Source organism: Mercenaria mercenaria, chromosome 1 (assembly GCF_021730395.1).
Source record: "Mercenaria mercenaria strain notata chromosome 1, MADL_Memer_1, whole genome shotgun sequence".
In the NCBI taxonomy this organism is placed as follows: domain Eukaryota; kingdom Metazoa; phylum Mollusca; class Bivalvia; order Venerida; family Veneridae; genus Mercenaria; species Mercenaria mercenaria.
The window spans coordinates 50459385-50477070 of record NC_069361.1 but is presented as its reverse complement, the minus strand read 5'-3'; the positions used below and the strand labels follow the sequence as shown (position 1 = coordinate 50477070).

General features: G+C 35.0%; 1 protein-coding gene across 1 annotated transcript; it reads right to left on the bottom strand.

Annotated features, from left to right (window-relative positions):
• Nucleotides 1-1982: 1982 nt before the first annotated feature.
• LOC123538267 (uncharacterized) lies at nucleotides 1983-5799 on the bottom strand. The gene is made up of 2 exons (XM_045322236.2): nucleotides 5310-5799; nucleotides 1983-4315 (listed from the first exon to the last, which is right to left on the bottom strand). The coding sequence occupies exons 1-2, from the start codon at nucleotides 5629-5631 to the stop codon at nucleotides 3462-3464; spliced, it is 1176 nt and encodes a 391-aa protein (XP_045178171.2). The 5' UTR covers nucleotides 5632-5799; the 3' UTR covers nucleotides 1983-3461.
• Nucleotides 5800-17686: the final 11887 nt, after the last annotated feature.

Sequence of the window (17686 nt, the reverse complement as noted above, 5' to 3'; positions counted from 1 at the left end):
CACCGCTCCCCTTTGCTTGTTTGTTTTTTTTATTAATTTTGTATACCCTCTTAAATTGTCAAATGAATGAAAGATCACATTGATTTCGCTTTCGCTGGATTTAACATTGTGAACATCTGTTGCAATAATATACTTAATAATAATAATAATAATTTTATTTATGCACTTCATGTCAAAACAAATTACAAAGCATAATAAATTATCAAAATAAAAATAAAAATAAAAATAAAAATACTTTACTAGTATACTGACGGTATATAGTATATATTACCTCTATAATTTTCTTCAATAAACGCTTTCTATGTTTGTCAAGATATTACGAACGTGTTATGCATAAGATATCGTTAAATTCAGTTCCTTGTTTTATTACACGACTTCCTGTTTCGTTTATGTCAGGCTAATTACTGTCGAGTAATTAACGTGACAAATGTTGACTGTAAAAGAACATAATCAAAACTTGTCATTCTATGCCCCATAATAATAAGCGCTATGGCACTTTATTTGCTATTTAAAACTTTTTTTATTTCAGAAATCATATTTGAGAAAATTTCTGTTAATATGCATAAAGACCATGAATAAAATAACCTACTATTAAAATTGAATTATTATCGTATCAACATTAAGACACGTGTATCAAGAAGAAACATTTGCTCAAGGTAATGTACACAGCATTGTGATTTTATCATTCGTAATCAAACGTGGTGATGTAAATTATTGGGAAAAGGGGAAACGAAAGACTATAAATGTATTAACAAGAAATGAAATTAGAAAGTATAACGAATAATTGTATAACAAACCCTGGGATATAAATAGTACATGCACTTTCCATTTCTTCTGGCAGCAGCTTTTGACCTCATTCTTAGGGAATTCTATTTCAACGCTATTTCAATTGAAGACTTAAAAATGTTTTCCTTTGCTTTTGAGCAATACCATTACCAAAGAGTTTACTAGTTCAATGCAAGACTTAGAAATTGCGTTTTATTAACTTTGATCACGACTATAAAGGGAAAAAAAGTATTCGACCCGACGAGCTGCAGTTGACAAAATTAATAAAAATACTGCGAGTGTTTTGGTTTTTGGGACATAATATTCACGAATATCTTGAATATCTTGATTTTCAGACGTAAATTCATTGTGAATATTACCCGTTCTACTATTATAAGGTCTACACACGCGAACGCATCATTTGCAAAACAGGCTTTTTAAAAATATTTATTGGCTTGAATATTACGTCAGCATTGCTAATCGTACGATACGATATCGTAACCTTTGTTTACAGAATACGCCTAGATAACACCTTCCTTTGAATGCTTTATCGCAGACAGTGTCTTCCCCTTTTAAATAATAGATATTATTTTAAGATTAGTTATTTTTTATACTGCAATGTAATAAATCGGTAAAGAATTATGACCACTGAGGATTGACATTTAATCTGCACCTGAAATACAATTCACCTTCGTCATGGAAATGACATTAAATTGATTAAAGTAGACGAATGATCACGGCCAATGCTTTAGATCTACTTTCTCGGGTGTTCATTAACATTACGTATACATTTAATAATAGTAAACTTCAAAACGAATCATAAAGTACATTTGTAATTGTAAAATTATAGCAGTATCATACCCAATCAATATATGAGCCGTGGCATGGGAAAACCAACATAGTGGCTTTGCGACCAGCATGGATCCAGACCAGCCTGCGCATCCGCGCAGTCTGGTCAGAATCCATGCTGTTCGCTTTCAAAGCCTATTGCAATTAGAGAAACTGTTAGCGAACAACATAGATCCTGACCAGACTGCGCGGATGCGCAGGCTGGTCTGGATCCATGCTGGTCGCAAAGCCACTATGTTGGTTTTCCCATGGCGCGGCTCATATAGTAACGACATGGAATAATCTATTGCAGTTTTTGCCATGATAAGATATCTATGTAAGATAGCAAGGTTGTAAGATAGATAAAAGGTAAACAACTTCACTACACATAATAATTCATACTGTATTCTGCAAATGGTCATATGTTTTTAAAATGAGTTAACGAGTTTAATAACAAGACCAAAAAACGAAGAAGAAAAAACTGATTTTAGGTAGAAGCATCATGAAGTATTCTTTCACTAAATGCTTTAATTATACATTATAATGGTAAATAAAAACCAGCATCTGTACTTAATTGTTTGAAATTCTGAACAAAGCGGACAAAAGCGTCTACATGCCGGACTAAACTCATGTCTATCCTGAAGTTCATCCGGATTAGACACGTTCTCTTGTACATCTGATAAATACCCATTTCAATTATTTAGCAGAAATATGGTAAAACTAAAACGGAACTATTTCAGATTGTTCTTCAAATAACTTTGAACGAATGAAATGAAACATTACAATTGTATTACATCTGTGATAGAAAACCACTTGGGAAATGACAGATTTCCCTGGTTTCTAAACCCGCTATACATCACGCATAATTATTGTAACATGTTTCAAATTTCATTTTGATGCATGAAGACTTGAGATAAAAGGCTGGGGAAAAATCAAATATAAAAGATCTGTTTAAATGCTGAAGATCAGCAACTAAAATAGAATATTAGAATAAAAACCTAACATGAGCAGAGGAATATGTTGCTCGTAAAATAGACATAAAACCTACATAAATTCATTCCGCGTAAATCAATTTTCCGTGGCGCAAAACATAAATTTTATGTAGACTACAGACTCATGTTGGAGAATTATGTACATTATCATGTAGTCGGTCGTGACGGCCCTAGAGTATATTGCCCAATGTTTGTGTAAAATATGTCAGTTCATGGTCGGTCAATAGCCGATTGGACGGTTCGTTCTTGCCGCTTTGTATTTGACTCTTCTTACTTTTCCTATACCAATCCAAAAATAATCATTCCTATAGATCGATTTAATCTACATTCTAATTAGTTGTCTAGATTACACTGTGTGCACTTGCTAAATGAATGTTGTTACAGATCTAGAAATAAGCAACTTAATGAACAGCAGTGTATCCAGTATGGCTAGATAGATTAAAGTATAAATTTCAGATCAAATCACACCTTTATCATTCCGATCTCTCGCTCTCGCTCTCTCTCTCTCTCTCTCTCTCTCTCTCTTACATAAACAGATCCAAACAGTGTATTCTAAGATCATGGTTCTGTATTCAACAAGGAATTATAATGCTATGATTAATTTGAAATCCAGGCAAGATTGTGTTGAACGAATGCGAAAACAACTTCTGGTCCATTTTTCATCGAGTTCCAACAGATCCAACCTACAGAATTATTTGTTCATTCACCGTTCATGTGCCGTTTTACGCAGAAAATCTATAACAGGTGTTAAATAATGTCTGCACAGTTTATTTTAACATTTATTGAATTCTAAACAATTAAGAGGTTCTCGGGTTTAATATACTTATCACATTTCAAGTTTTGATAACTAACCACGTCTTGTAGTTTACTTCTATGTCATCTAATGTTTTCTTTAGACCGAGTGTCACTTTCACCTACATTCACTATTTCACTGTCATCATAGCAAATTGTTCTTACATTTTCTTCACAACTGTTTACAATGCACCTGTTTACAACCTCCAACTCATAGCACCTGTCAACAGGCATTTCTTCAGGCGTACCTGTTCTATTGTCTAAACACGTCAAAATATTACACTCTATAACAGTGTTATTCTTGGAACTAGGAATATTGTCTGAGTTGTCTTCATTTAAAGACGTAAAGATTCTTGGGTCAATGCACGCTTGTTTGCCAGTGTCAGGAACTTCCTGTTGATTAGGTCTTATGTCTGACTTTTCACTAACATTAGACTCTTTACTCTCGTTATTCGTTTTATTATGAAACACGTTATTAATGAGTGTGTCTGTCATATCGTCTGTGATTTTCTCATGGATTCCACTTAGGAAAGGATCATCAAACAAATAAGTATCTGACATACAGTCGTTGTTAGTTAGATCATAGCCCCTGAAGGGCGTTCTGTTACTTGATGTAAATTTCTTTGTTCTACGCTTTTGTTGTCTTAATTCTGTTTGAAGACGTTTCATTGTGTTATTCACAAGGACTGTTCTTCTAAGATAGGTTTCGGGGTTATCTAACTGTTTTATCTTTTTAACTGATATTTTCAAAATTTTCTTTCGTTCGTCTTTTCTTTCCTTTGGCGTGTTTAAGAAAGGTGAGACTCTTTTAGGTGGAATATAGACTTCTTCTGACTCCCTTATTTCCGCTTTTCGTTTGACTCCATAGTTCTTTATATGATCCGGAAACACATCTGCCTTTTTGCACATATCAAATAGGTTAATTGCACGCTGATTACCTGTAGAAACAAAATTCAAAATACAAATTGATATACATTTTGTTTACATACAAGAAAAACAATACGCAAAGTTTTCCCATCTACATTATCATTTAATCTGCTCTTAACGTGTTGCCTTTTTTTAATTTTCGTTTGGCATTTAATAAGGGGTCAGTGAGAGGGCATGGTCGTGACCCCATAGGGGCTCGAACCCTCGACCTCCGGTTGTCGGCCGCTCAACACGGAGGGTGTGGGTTCGAGTCCCAATATGGTCATTGGTTTTTCCAAGAAGTAAATTTGAGAGTGATTCAAGTACGCTTCAACCTTCCGTCACAATCGAACTCAAATAAATCAGTATAAAAACTAAATTATCCTATAAAACTAATAGAAAACCACTTTTTATCCAGTATCAAATAGAACTCAAGCGGACAAAGGTCATGGTATCTTACTAGTAGTGACCGAAAAAAAGAGGAATAGTTCAGCATTTCACAATTATAATAATACATTTCACTGCCCTTGTAAAGGTCATTGCAAGAGTTTAAACTAAATTACAAGTAGTAATGAAAACGACAGGAATGACCATGATCAATAAATGTGAGAAATGGAGAAATGTTATAATCGATTAATTTGAAATATCCTTCATAATTATGTACGATCAATGGTATTAAAAAGACTTCGTTGAAGATGCTTATTGCAACTCTATTAAGCAATATATCACATATTTTACTATGGGTATTCTGTTTGTAATTGGTACAATATTTTATAGGATCGATTTAGCTACATTGATTTTGATACCGCTTTAACCCTATCGTGTACATAATCTTGCCAAACAAAGGAAGCGTTTTAAGTACATTATACTGATAATATAAATACGGTCAATACAAGGTTCTGTAAGCGTACTTGATCAATTAAAGCTGAATGAAAGAGAAGATGATCTTTTGTTTTTATTTGACAACTCAGGATATAAAAAATGCAAACAATTCACCAATAAAGGATAAAAATGAAAACAGCTTACCGTTTATAGGAAAATGCTTTTCCGACTCAGTTGGTTTAATGTCCGTGTCAAAATCTTCGTCGGTATGCACATTCAATTGTTCGTGTTTAACATTTCCAGAAAGCTCATCTGAAATTTCCATTCGGCATGACATAGATGAACTCGTGCTTGCTTCTAAATGACAAGGGGTGGCACATCTTTGATTATCGGATAATTCGGAATGTAGATTTTGGTCAGTGATCCAGTTCAAATCAAAACTTTCAGATCCCATATTTCGTATATCTGCATCGCCCTCGCTAAATGAGTTCGTATACAAAGCCGGCATAGACAAAACACAAGTCATTTTATTAGGATATAATATTTTTCAAAGCGATTTATCATTCATTATACGAAATTCATACGATACTATTAAACAATCGCCGGAGTCGCTAATCAATACACAATACTCCTTCCGCTTGTAAACGTATAGTACACTGCGTCTTTTCACTCCGACTATCAATCGCGAACTGACTTGTTAACGTGCTATCATGCATGGTATAGGCAACGGGCAGTAACTCAATTGAGGTAAATGGGGGTATCTAAGTAAATATGTAGCTGATAATGATTTTTTTGTGTACTCTTATAAAGGGCTAGATTAGTCATAAGTTGCTGATAGACATAAATATTTTTGTAATATTGTTTACTAAATAACATCATTGTATATAATTTTCTATTTCCTACGTTTTGATACACACGGTTAACCTGCAGCGTATATAAAGAATTAAGTGATTTACATAAAGACGCGGTCATGGATTTACATGTCGAGTTCGAACTCCCGTTCCCTGGGTTTAGCAACACACTCGTTTACTTTACTACCACACTTTTTTAAAGAGTAATTTGCTATAAATGTAAAACTGGTTGACTTCATTACGTAGAACCTTACTGTCTTAAGGCATACACTCAGGAAAATCAAAAAAGTAAAATCCAAATAAGGCGAATAAGCATGACGTAATGATCAGTCTTGATCGAAGTCATTAATCGAAGAAAGGAACTTTTAAGAAAAGAATATTTCTTTCAACTTTTACGAAATATTTTGACAAACATTAGTTATTATTCATTAAATCTGATCTAATATGTGTGTCCCTTTGTGGTCCTTGACGCACGACCGTTGTCAGCAATGCACGCGGAACTTTTTCGCTCTGCACATAGAACTCGTGTCATCAATCATATCAAACTTGTATTTACAAAATAAAATGTTATGAAATGTTGAAGGCATGAACCACTCTTTCTTATCATTGTAAGACTTTTAAAAAACCGTCGATATTTTTTTAAAAAAAAAGAAAAGAAACAAAACGTTATCAATTTCTATTCTTATGAGATCAAAACATTGTAGCAAATTAAAGTTAGAAGAAATTAAAAAATGAGAGGGAAAAAAGGAGAACTAAGTATTTCATCAACTGCCTAATGTAGACGGATGGAAAAAAAACGACACAGAAAAAAAAAAGAAGAAAATAATGTAAACAATATATTTGGCTACTTGGGGACATGTAAAAAAATATATTTAGCTACTCGGGGACCCCAATCATATGCATTTAAGGTTAAAGACATAAATAAGCGAAAGAGAGATAAGCGAAAGGTCATAATCTTATTTGCCAACGGCTCAAGATCAGCTACTGATTGAACTGCTATCAAACAGATTTTTTTTTTGTTATTTCCTTTAGCTATGAAATTTAAGTGATTGATTATTTATTTATTCATTTTTTTGTTCGTTCTTTCGTCCGTTCTTTTATTTAAAGGTTGACTGTCGGCATTGAATTTAATATGTACGCAAAGATCATTAAAAGTATTTCTCATATTAGCTTTAGTCTCTTATTCTTTACTTCTTTCTTAAATAGCTAGTGTTCTCATTTGTTGCAAACTGAAATCGATGTCACTGAATACCTATCAGTTCCATCCAACGCGACATGTTAAGTTTAACTGTATGTGGTGTTGTTAAACAAGAGTCCTTCTGTCAATAAATTGTTTCAGCGTACTGCAGGATCATCTATATTTTCCAGTTTTGTGTATTATCATTTTGTTGATTTGCATGTTGAAATATCACAGAAAGATTCGATGAATTCTGCAAACCTTACTTTCAAAATGACAACAAAATAAAAAAAAAGCTCTAGTTTGTTCTAATGTAAATCATGCTGAGGACGCTGTTAGTTCTACTTTCTGCTGCTGATGATGATTATGCTGGTGATAATGATGAAGATAACGCCGATAATATCTTATTAAATAGGAGCTTACGTACATGCTGTATGTTCACGTAATACGTTGCAAGAAACAAAAATTATACCAACATTTGTTTTCTCCCAGGGAAATATAAACTGTAAGCAGCTGCAGAATTACTATATGGGAGATACTAAACTCTGTTCCGCGAGAGGCAAAAAATACAACCACTGTGGTTTCTATGTCTAGACACTATGGAAATAAAGCGTTGTAACAAAACAGTCATAGTATTGACATTTTTTGTTACACTTAAGAAGGCTTTGGTGTTTCTGGAACTTAAAGCTTAGTTGGAAAGTAACGCACGCTATTTCTGTACCGTCGAAACCGGTTATTATGTATTTCAAGTAGCAGTCAATTAGATATTCGTTTATGTCTAGGAGTATGTGACGGTGTTACAGAAGTAATTCATAGCTGACTAGAATCCATATCAAAATAATTGCTCTAGCTTAATTGCTTCCTGTTCAATTATAAACGACACTGATACACACGCCTATTACTTATATTACTTTGCTCGTGTTAATATGCCTTTGTGGCAGGGCGACAATGCAACACAACGAAACAACAATAAAATTGAAAATGATATCTAGAAAAAAAATCCTTTGGAAGATATGAAAGCAACTAAGAAAATAAATAGCAGGTCCAACGTGAATAAGTCTGTTCATGAAAGGTAATTAAATGTGCAGCACACCTTCGCACCCCGGCACGGCTTGCGTGAATCTCTACTGTACAGAGGCATTAAAAGATGATCCAAAAGGAGCGGAAATAATTTGTCGTTGTATTCTTGTTTATTTTATAGTTGAGCCGCGCCATGAGAAAACCAACATAGTGGGTTTGCGACAAGCATGGATCCAGACCAGCCTGCGCATCCGCGCAGTCTTGTCAGGATCCATGCTGTTCGCTTTCAAAGCCTATTGCAATTACAGAAACTGCTAGCGAACAGCATGGATCCTGACCAAACTGTGCGGATGCGCAGGCTGGTCTGAATCCATGCTGGTCGCAAACCCACTATGTTGGTTTTCTCATGGCACAGCTCATTTAGTGTATTGCTGTTTTTCTGAGGCGAAACCTCAGAAAGACAGAGAACTATTAGTCTGAGACATTTTTTATGATACGACATATTTTAAATTCATTTTTAAGCGCATATGCAAAAACTGGCATATCAATTTTCTGTATCGATGTACCCGAATCTAATTATTTGAAGTTGGGTCTAAAGTTGTCTTTACATCCAGTTTGAATACAATACTCGATAAGTAAGCATGGAGCCAGTGGTATTACTGCGACCATAGTTGTGGCCAACCCTTGTTTGGTGTATTGTTTAATTTTGCAGCCAAGAGTCTTTCGGCAGTCAAGGTTTCGTGACGATTTCGGCACTCACAACGGACAAGGATTATAATGGAAGTAAAGGTATAGAGCTGAAATATTTGCTGTAAGCTTTTCGTATAAAGAAAAGTAAACAAACCTCTGTAACACTGGTTGTCAGGTGTACTTAAACAAAATATTAATAACATTTTAATTATACCTAACATGCTTCTATGTTCCACGGTGTTATTTACGTAAAAGTTTGACTTTAAAAATAAAGTTATTTTAGGTGTACTCAAATTGTTACTTAAATAATATCGTTTAATCATTTTTATATATCAAGAGAGGGATACCACAATTTCAAAACTTGTCTAATTTTATTGATGTACATTTGGAAACGTGACCCTTTTGATCTAGTTATACTGTATGAATGATATTACTTCACAAATTTATATGAAATCCTTGTACGTACTTGCAAGTATACAAATACAATACCCGCAAATTGCACAAAAAATGACTAAGTAGAAAGTGGGGTTTACATGGAACTCTCTCCTGTCACAAAGTTAGTACATTCAATATGTAAAGAAAGAATGATGTTATTTGTAGAACAATTTATAACATTAAAAACTTTATAATGAAAACTTTCCTTGCCTGGCTTTGTACTTACAGTAAAACAGTAATTAACATTAAGAAAATCTTCGCATACGGATTTGATTAATAACTGTTGTCGCAGGTACAAAAGTGTCAATGCCTGCTAACATCTTGCACTGAATACCATCGGCAAAATCCAAGACAAAATTAATGAGTTTTGGCAATACTGTGCATGTGTTGTCGCTCTATGTTCATCATGTGCATTTTTTTTTTTAATTTACCTTATTTATTGACTTATAGGGTTCAGTGGGAACAAACACACTTAGTCGTGGTAGTGGAAGTGCTGTTGCTGCTACTACTGCTGTAGCTGCTGCTCTGCTGCTTCTGCTTCTGCTGCTGCTGCTGCTGATGATGATGATGGTGATGATGATGATGATGACGACGACAACGACAATGATGATAAACATGATTACGATGATAAGAGTATTTACCGCTAAGTGTAAAAAACCCAGTTTTCTGGCCATTTATAAGAATGAATTGTTTGGAACTATTATCAGATCCAACAGGAAACATGCACTTTGCTTTCGCAGCTACCTGTAGGTAAATATTTTCATACAGGCATGCAACACATCAAATAAACCAGATGTGAAAGCGAATGTTTCATTGATAAAATTTAGCGAATTAACGGCGGAAGAAGGGGTGTCTATTTGGAACTTGTCTGCAACTGGAGAAAATAGTTAAAAGAGGTTTAATGTTGTTTTTCCCTCTATTTCTGGGTATAGTAAGTGATTTCATCATGTCGCCAAAATTCTAAACACATTATAATTTACCTTCAAAATGATTCTAAACAGTTTTTTCAACAATAAAGGATCTATTAATCTAAATAGTTTTTGTAATTTAAGGTAAGTGACAACTTTCTCACATAAATCAGGTGTACAGGAGGAACTGTAGTCTTCCGTGATCCATCATGATGAAAATATGCCTCGCCTTGTTGGCCTTAATTCACTTGGTTTGCCTAAGTCAAGATATCTGTTATATGCGGTATCTTGCTGTTGCATTCATGCGAGGCTATTTACTGTCAAGGTTATGGACGGAAAAAAAGCCCATTAAACGTTATAATAATATTTCTTCCGTCATTTCATTTCCGTAATAATAGAAGCTTTGTAAAGCTATCACATTTAATTTCATATTTAAAAAAATGGTGTGGTAAATTTTACGCAACAACTTGTTTTTTTTTATCAGTTCATCAAACATATATAATATTACTTACCATTCTGCTATGAAATGTGATAGTTGAAACCGGTAGATATGGCAAACACAAACTGAAAAAAAAGATACAAGGTAAAATAGAAATAATGCAGACACTGCTGATTGTTCAACAGTCTCTGAAGATATAATCTAAGTACATGATATTTCATCTTAAGCGTTTCAAACTGCTGTTAAAGCAAAACTGTAATATATAAAGAGACATTATGTGTTTACTGAATACATTAAAAAACCAGGACTTAAGCAATCAAATTTGGCTGATTTAGCAGTGTCGCCTATCTCAATGGTTCATTTTATAAAGGATTCAAATTAACATAAAGATTTTTAGCGTTCTAATGACTGGTACACTTTATTTATAGAGTCCAATTGACAGAAAATACCAAGATACACAATCAATAAACAAATATTCTATTCAATTTGACAATATATAGGTATTCAGTTACGTGGTAAACTTAAAATGATAAATATTATCTTTAAGATCAGTTCAAGTGTATACTGCATTATAAAATTAATAAATCGGTCGTGAATTATTGACATTATCTAACCAAATTGTGTTGAAATACAATGCTGGTTACAAGGCTATGTAGGCGTCAAAGTTTGCTTTTAAGTTTGTGAACAAAGTTTGAAAATCAATGCTTACCCAATCATCTACTTTAGTTATTATCAGGACATTGTCTGAATGCCAGTGTTGTTAATTAACAGCAATGATTCTCAGCTATTTATGAATTTGTAAAGTATTTTAAAAGACTCGAGATAAACATATGCTTATTGACAAAGATGAATATATTTAGATCTCCCGTAGATAATTTGAACAAATACACAAATGTTGTAACTTAAAATTACCGAAAGAATATGAGCAAAAAATCTTCCATGAATGTCATTTCAAGTTAACAGTTTTGCCGCGGCGCTTAAACACATGTTATTCTTATGTAAATAACAGACATACGTTACAATTATATGTGAATAAGATGTTTCAGCAGGACAACATGTACATGTAATATAAGAGCAGGGATATGTACATTCTATTAGAAAAATATATTTCAAATGAGCATGGCTAAGTGGTTATTGTACATTAACCAATGTTTACATCATCGCCGATTGTAAATTCATGACTTCGTCGATCAATGGACGATTAATCCAAAACAGCGGAATAAGTAAATCCTCTCTTCTTTCTATATATATAATAAATCTTAATCAAATGATACGTCCAATATATTAATAGATCATGAGTCTGTATATAAGACCATTGAAACGGCTGTGGCACAGGCAAAAATATGTTGAAGGAGTGCGATAACGACTTCATGAATCAGTTCAAAGACATACAAGTTAAACTTTTTCTTGATTATTGCGTTTTTTTCGACCCCAGGTGCCCCTCCGTGCATTATTTCATCACGGGCGGGCACCAAGGTATAATCATCGACCTTCCGTGAACAAGCTGGATAGCTTCCTCACCTGAAGAATTCAACGCCCGATTGAGGCTCGAACACACATTGGTAAGGGGCAAATGATCGAAGTCAGCGGCCTTAACCACTCGGCCGCGGGGACCCCTACTTTACGTGGGTATTTCAGAACATTTTCTGTGCAATTCGGTTGAATATCTGTTGATTTCCAAAGCTTGATTAGGTTCGCTCAAATGAATATTTACATTCCGTATGTTTACCATTGTTTCTTAAGTATATGCCTTGCACTTTCCTTCAAGTTAATCTTATGTTTTCTTAACATTCAGTGTCTGTTTCACTTAGATTAACAGTTTCACTATTATCATGACAGATATATACAAACTGTTCATAGTGCACCTATTTCTTATCTTTAACTCGTCAACAAACATTTCCTGTGTGCCTTTTTTGTCTAAGCACGCTTCGGTACATTGGGTAGCAGTGTTACTCGCGTCACTAAACTGTGTTTTGAACTGTCTCCTTATACCTCTAAAGACGTAAAAAGTGTTTTCAATGCATCGTTGTTCTTCAGGAACATTTTGTCTGACTTGTCAGCACTATCATAATGATTAGTCATGTCATTTAGTATCCCTTGAAAAACGTTAATAAACAGAGTGTCTGTCATATTGTCTTTAACTTTCTGATGAAAACTGTTCAGGAAAGAATCATCACAGAAATACAACTGTTGTAATGTGTACCTATCAACTAAACGATATTCTCTCATTTGTTGCATATTTGAGCCTCACCATGAAAAAACCAACATAGTGCGTTTGCGACCAGCATGGATCCAGACCGCGCAGTCTGGTCAGGATCCATGCTGTTCGCTTTCAAAGTCTATTGCAATCAGAGAAAACGTTAGCGAACAGCATGGATCCTGACCAGACTGCGCGGAAGCGCATGTTGGTCTGGATCCATGCTGGTCGCAAAGCCACTATGTTAGTTTTCTCATGGTGCGGCTCATTTCTTACTCCTAAGATTTCTTTGTCTGAATTCAACATGTAAACATTTCGTTAAATATTTATAATAACTACTGTTCTTCTAAGATAGGCTTTGGAGTCATCTAATTGCTCGACATGTCGTGCTCAAGTCCGGGTATTTTAAAATCGTTAGAAAGTGCTGAAAATTGACTCCCCATTAGCAAAAAGCAAGAAAACAAAGAAGTCCAGGTGCATCCATTTTGACAGGATGACCCCAGCGCGTGACCCCTGACTATAGGCCTATGCAAATGCGACTTTCGTTTTCAAGTTTAGCCTGTTTACTTTCTTTTTTTCTTCCAAAAAAAAAAAAGAATGTCGTCTAACGTCATTTTCTGTGTTGTCATAAACATACGTATACCTGGCGGGATTGCATAAAAATGTGCCGGCCGTCCTAAGGATATAATTGAGCCGCACTATGAGAAAACCAACATAGTGCATTTGCGACCAGCATGGATCCAGACCAGCCTGCATCCGCGCAGTCTTGTCAGGATCCATCTTCTCTAACAGTTTTTTTAATTACAATAGGCTTTGAAAGCGAACAGCATGGATAATGATGCGCAGTCTGGTCTAGATCCATGCTGGTCACAAACGCACTATGTTGGTTTTCTCATGGTGCGGCTCAATTATATTAAACCTGCCTTGAAAGGTCACCATTTTATCTTACGTGTTATGAGACATCAACTATCTTCCTTAAGTTGGTTTTTAAAGACAGGTTCGATTGTATTTTAAAAAGCAGATTCAATGCACGATTGCTCAGTCTGAATAAAACGTGCTGACTGCAGTAAAAATAGCCAGGGATCTGTCAATTAACAAATATGTTTTGCATTATATCAGATATCAGCCGCACCATGAGAAAACCAACATAATGGGTTTGCGAACAGCATGGATCCAGACCAGCCTGCGCATCCGCACAGTCTGGTCAGGTTCCATGCTGTTCGCTTTCAAAGCCTATTGCAATTAGAGAAACTGTTAGCGAACAGCATGGATCCTGACCAGACTGCGTGGATGCGCAGGCTGTCTGGATCCATGCTGGTCGCAAAGCCACTATGTTGGTTTTCCCATGACAAGGCTCAATTATCATTTTACTTGTCTTAGGTTTGTATTTCCCTGTTAATATTCACTGGTTATTTCTAAAGCTTCTGTAAAATGATAAGCCATTTCATACATTAGACTTTAAATGCACCATCTAACAAAGTCATGCAATTAATCATAATACATGTCTGTACAGTGCATGAAACTGTACCTTACCTAACGATCAGTGCTCAAATAGTGGAAAATCACAGGACGCCCAACACGACTTAAACGTTTATGTTGCATGCTCGATTCATGGACGATAGTGGAAGTGCAAGCTACCGTCCGCGCCCTTTAGCTCCGGGTTGAGCAAAAAAACATTTACACTCACGTTATAAGTAAGGAATATAATACAGAAAACCTTTTAAAACATCCAATAATAATTTTTAATCATTATATAATTGCAGTAGTTAATAAAGCTTTATGATAAAATGTGTCAAGATGTTTACAATGCGAAAAGGTCATCAGGTTATTTACTACGCGCATTTGAACCGAGACACTAAACTATGGTGGCATATTTCTAAACAACCTTCAATTAACATGTATGTAACGTATTTCACCAGCCTGAATAATATGACAAAGTCTTATTTATATAACAAATATTTTACCACTCTTATGTTAACTATATAAAGTAAGATAATAGGACCGATTTAGCTATTGATTTGGTACGTATCCTTTACATAGCACGGTCGTAATATCTTGCGTTATAAAGATCAAATAAATATGGTTAATATGTAATTGATTGAACTCAATACGTGCGATCAATTTCAACAGAAATGATCATTAATTTCATTTCACAGATTAAAGAGAATAAAGATATTTTAAAAGAAAAAACAACAAATGGGTAGGAGCATAGGAGCAATCTTTTCGGAGGATTCAGGTGCTTCGGCATTGAATTTCTTGTGTCTGACGCTTCCAGAAAGTCCAATTGAAATTTCCATTCAGCACGAAATCGATGAACTCGAGCTCGCAATTACGTGACACAGGTTGGGATAGACTTACACAGTCTGTTGAGATTTAACATTTCCCATTTTTTTATTTATTTTTTAAATATATTTCAAATTTTCTGTAGCTCCCTTTTACTGCGGCTTAGAGACAGAGGCTAGAGATATTGTAAATTTTATGAGAAAGTGGTATCAGAGAGGATTTTATGGCCAAGTGCTTTACAGGTAATGACTCTAACGACTGATGCCAGTCTAAGGTTGGGACTGATTACTATTATACTAACTATTGTATAATCTTGAATGTGAACGACGGATAATTATTCAGTTAAAATAAAAAATGTCACATCCTTCTCTTTATCACACTCTCTTAGAGGGTTCATGTACAAAAACAAACCATTTAGTGTTACCACTTTATGCATGTCTTTTGACGTTTTCATGTACACATTTTAAATAGAATGCAGTGTATGACCGTCATAGATACGCAGGTACACTACAAACTAACCTACTTACACGGGTAAGACACGGGTATTGCTTCCATCTTGTATTATCAATCTATATTTGAGCCGTGCCATGAGAAAATCAACATAGTGGTTTTGCGACCAGCATGGATCCAGACCAGCCTGCGCATCCGCGCAGTCTGGTCAGGATCCATGCTGTTCGCTTTTAAAGTCTATTGTAATTAGAGAAACCGTAAGCGAACAGCATGGATCCTGACCAGAATGCGCAGGCTGGTCTGGATCCATGCTGGTCGCAAAGCCACTATGTTGATTTTCTCATGGCACGGCTCATTTATTTGCGCGGAGATTCTGTCCCAGTTACAAAAGTGTTGTACATTTTGTTTGAATTACAATAAGCCGAAAGCAAAATATATCAAGTTCGTAGGCTAATAAAAGAACAGATTGAATTAACGAAAAAAGTCCAAATATTGGTGCAACACTTTTGTAAAAATGAAATAAACACGTTTAATCAGCTTTTAATATCACTTTTTCGCTTCGGTTCTGAGCACCATTTAGGGTGAGTGTTGCTTTTGAGAAATTCCTCTTCCCTGGCTTGAATTGATAATATGCAAGTCATGTGTGAAATAATAACGACGCCTACCTGTTGTTTTTTTTTCTAATTGAAAGACTCTATACAGACTAAGCATTCGATGTGATTGAACACAACAAAACAAAAATGTTGTTTCAATTTTATTATGGCATACTAGTATACTTTTTCAACTCTCTACACAACTGTTTACAGTGCATTTGTTTGCTACCACTAATAACTCGTCATACTTGTCAATACATATTTCATGCGCACCAGGTCTGTGATCTACACAAGTCAAAAGGTTCCACCTCTTGTAAGACTGAACATTTGTGGTACTCTGTGACAAGCAAATTGGTCTGAATCTTTTCCATATAATGATTGAACTTCCTTTTGATTTGATATTATGTCGAAGTTTACGCCAATATCAGATTTTATAGTATTGTCATTCGTTTTGTCATGAAACTGGTTTTTGAATAAATACTAGTATGTACTAATTAACTTTGATATTGTGGCAGTTGAGTCCAATAAGTCCAGGGGTGTTCAAAGATAATCCGTCATTGATCTATTGTAAAGCAAATATTGGATTTACCTGTATTGGAAAATAAACAGTGTCGATTGTATTGAGGTCAACTGCCACATTATCAAAGTTTATTAGTACATCATATCATCTGTAATGTTCTTATAAACTCTTGTTAGAAAAAGGATGGTGAAGCAAATAAATGTCAGATCTAGAGCTTGTTAGGTACATTATATCAGCTGAAGGGTTTAATTATTTGATGCCAATTTCTTATTTTTTATTTTCTTATTTCTATGTTTTCTTTATCGGAATTCCGTTTGTAACTGTTTTCTGGTATTGTTGAAACAAGAAGGCTTCGGTGCCACCTAATTCTTTTTACTTTTTATTTTAGGTTTTCAGAAATTTCATTCTTTCATCTTTTCTTTCCTTTGGAAGAGGTTCGTTTAGATTGAATAAAACTTTGTCAAACTACGTATCGTCAGCTCATGGTATTTTTTCCATTTCCGTCAAACTACGTGTCGTCAACTCATGGTATGTTTACCATTTCCGTTAAACTACGTATCGTCAAGTCATGGTATTTTTTTCCATTTCCGTGTGTGCCTTGTTGCATCCCATATAGCAGACATGCGTTGGCCCAACGTTGGGCCAACGGCAGACTCTTCGTTGGCCCAACGAAGATTTCCAACGTTGGCCCAACGCCATTTTGCTAATTGGCGCAACGTTGGCCCAACGGTTGGTACACCGTTGGCCCAACGACTGGTATCCTACACTCATCGTTGGCCCTCCATTGGGCCAACAACTGATAACCTACACTCATCGTTGGCCCTCCATTGGGCCAACAGCATTTTGTCGTCTATTATGGTTGGTTCAACGTTGGGCCAACTCTGTTTCTTTGTTAGCCAAAGATGGATGCCAACGCTATCTCAACGATTAAGAAATTGAAAAAAAGTCTAAAACTAGCATTATTTCATACATGTTTTATTTTCAAATAGTTGTGATTTTGTTAACATTTAACAAAAAG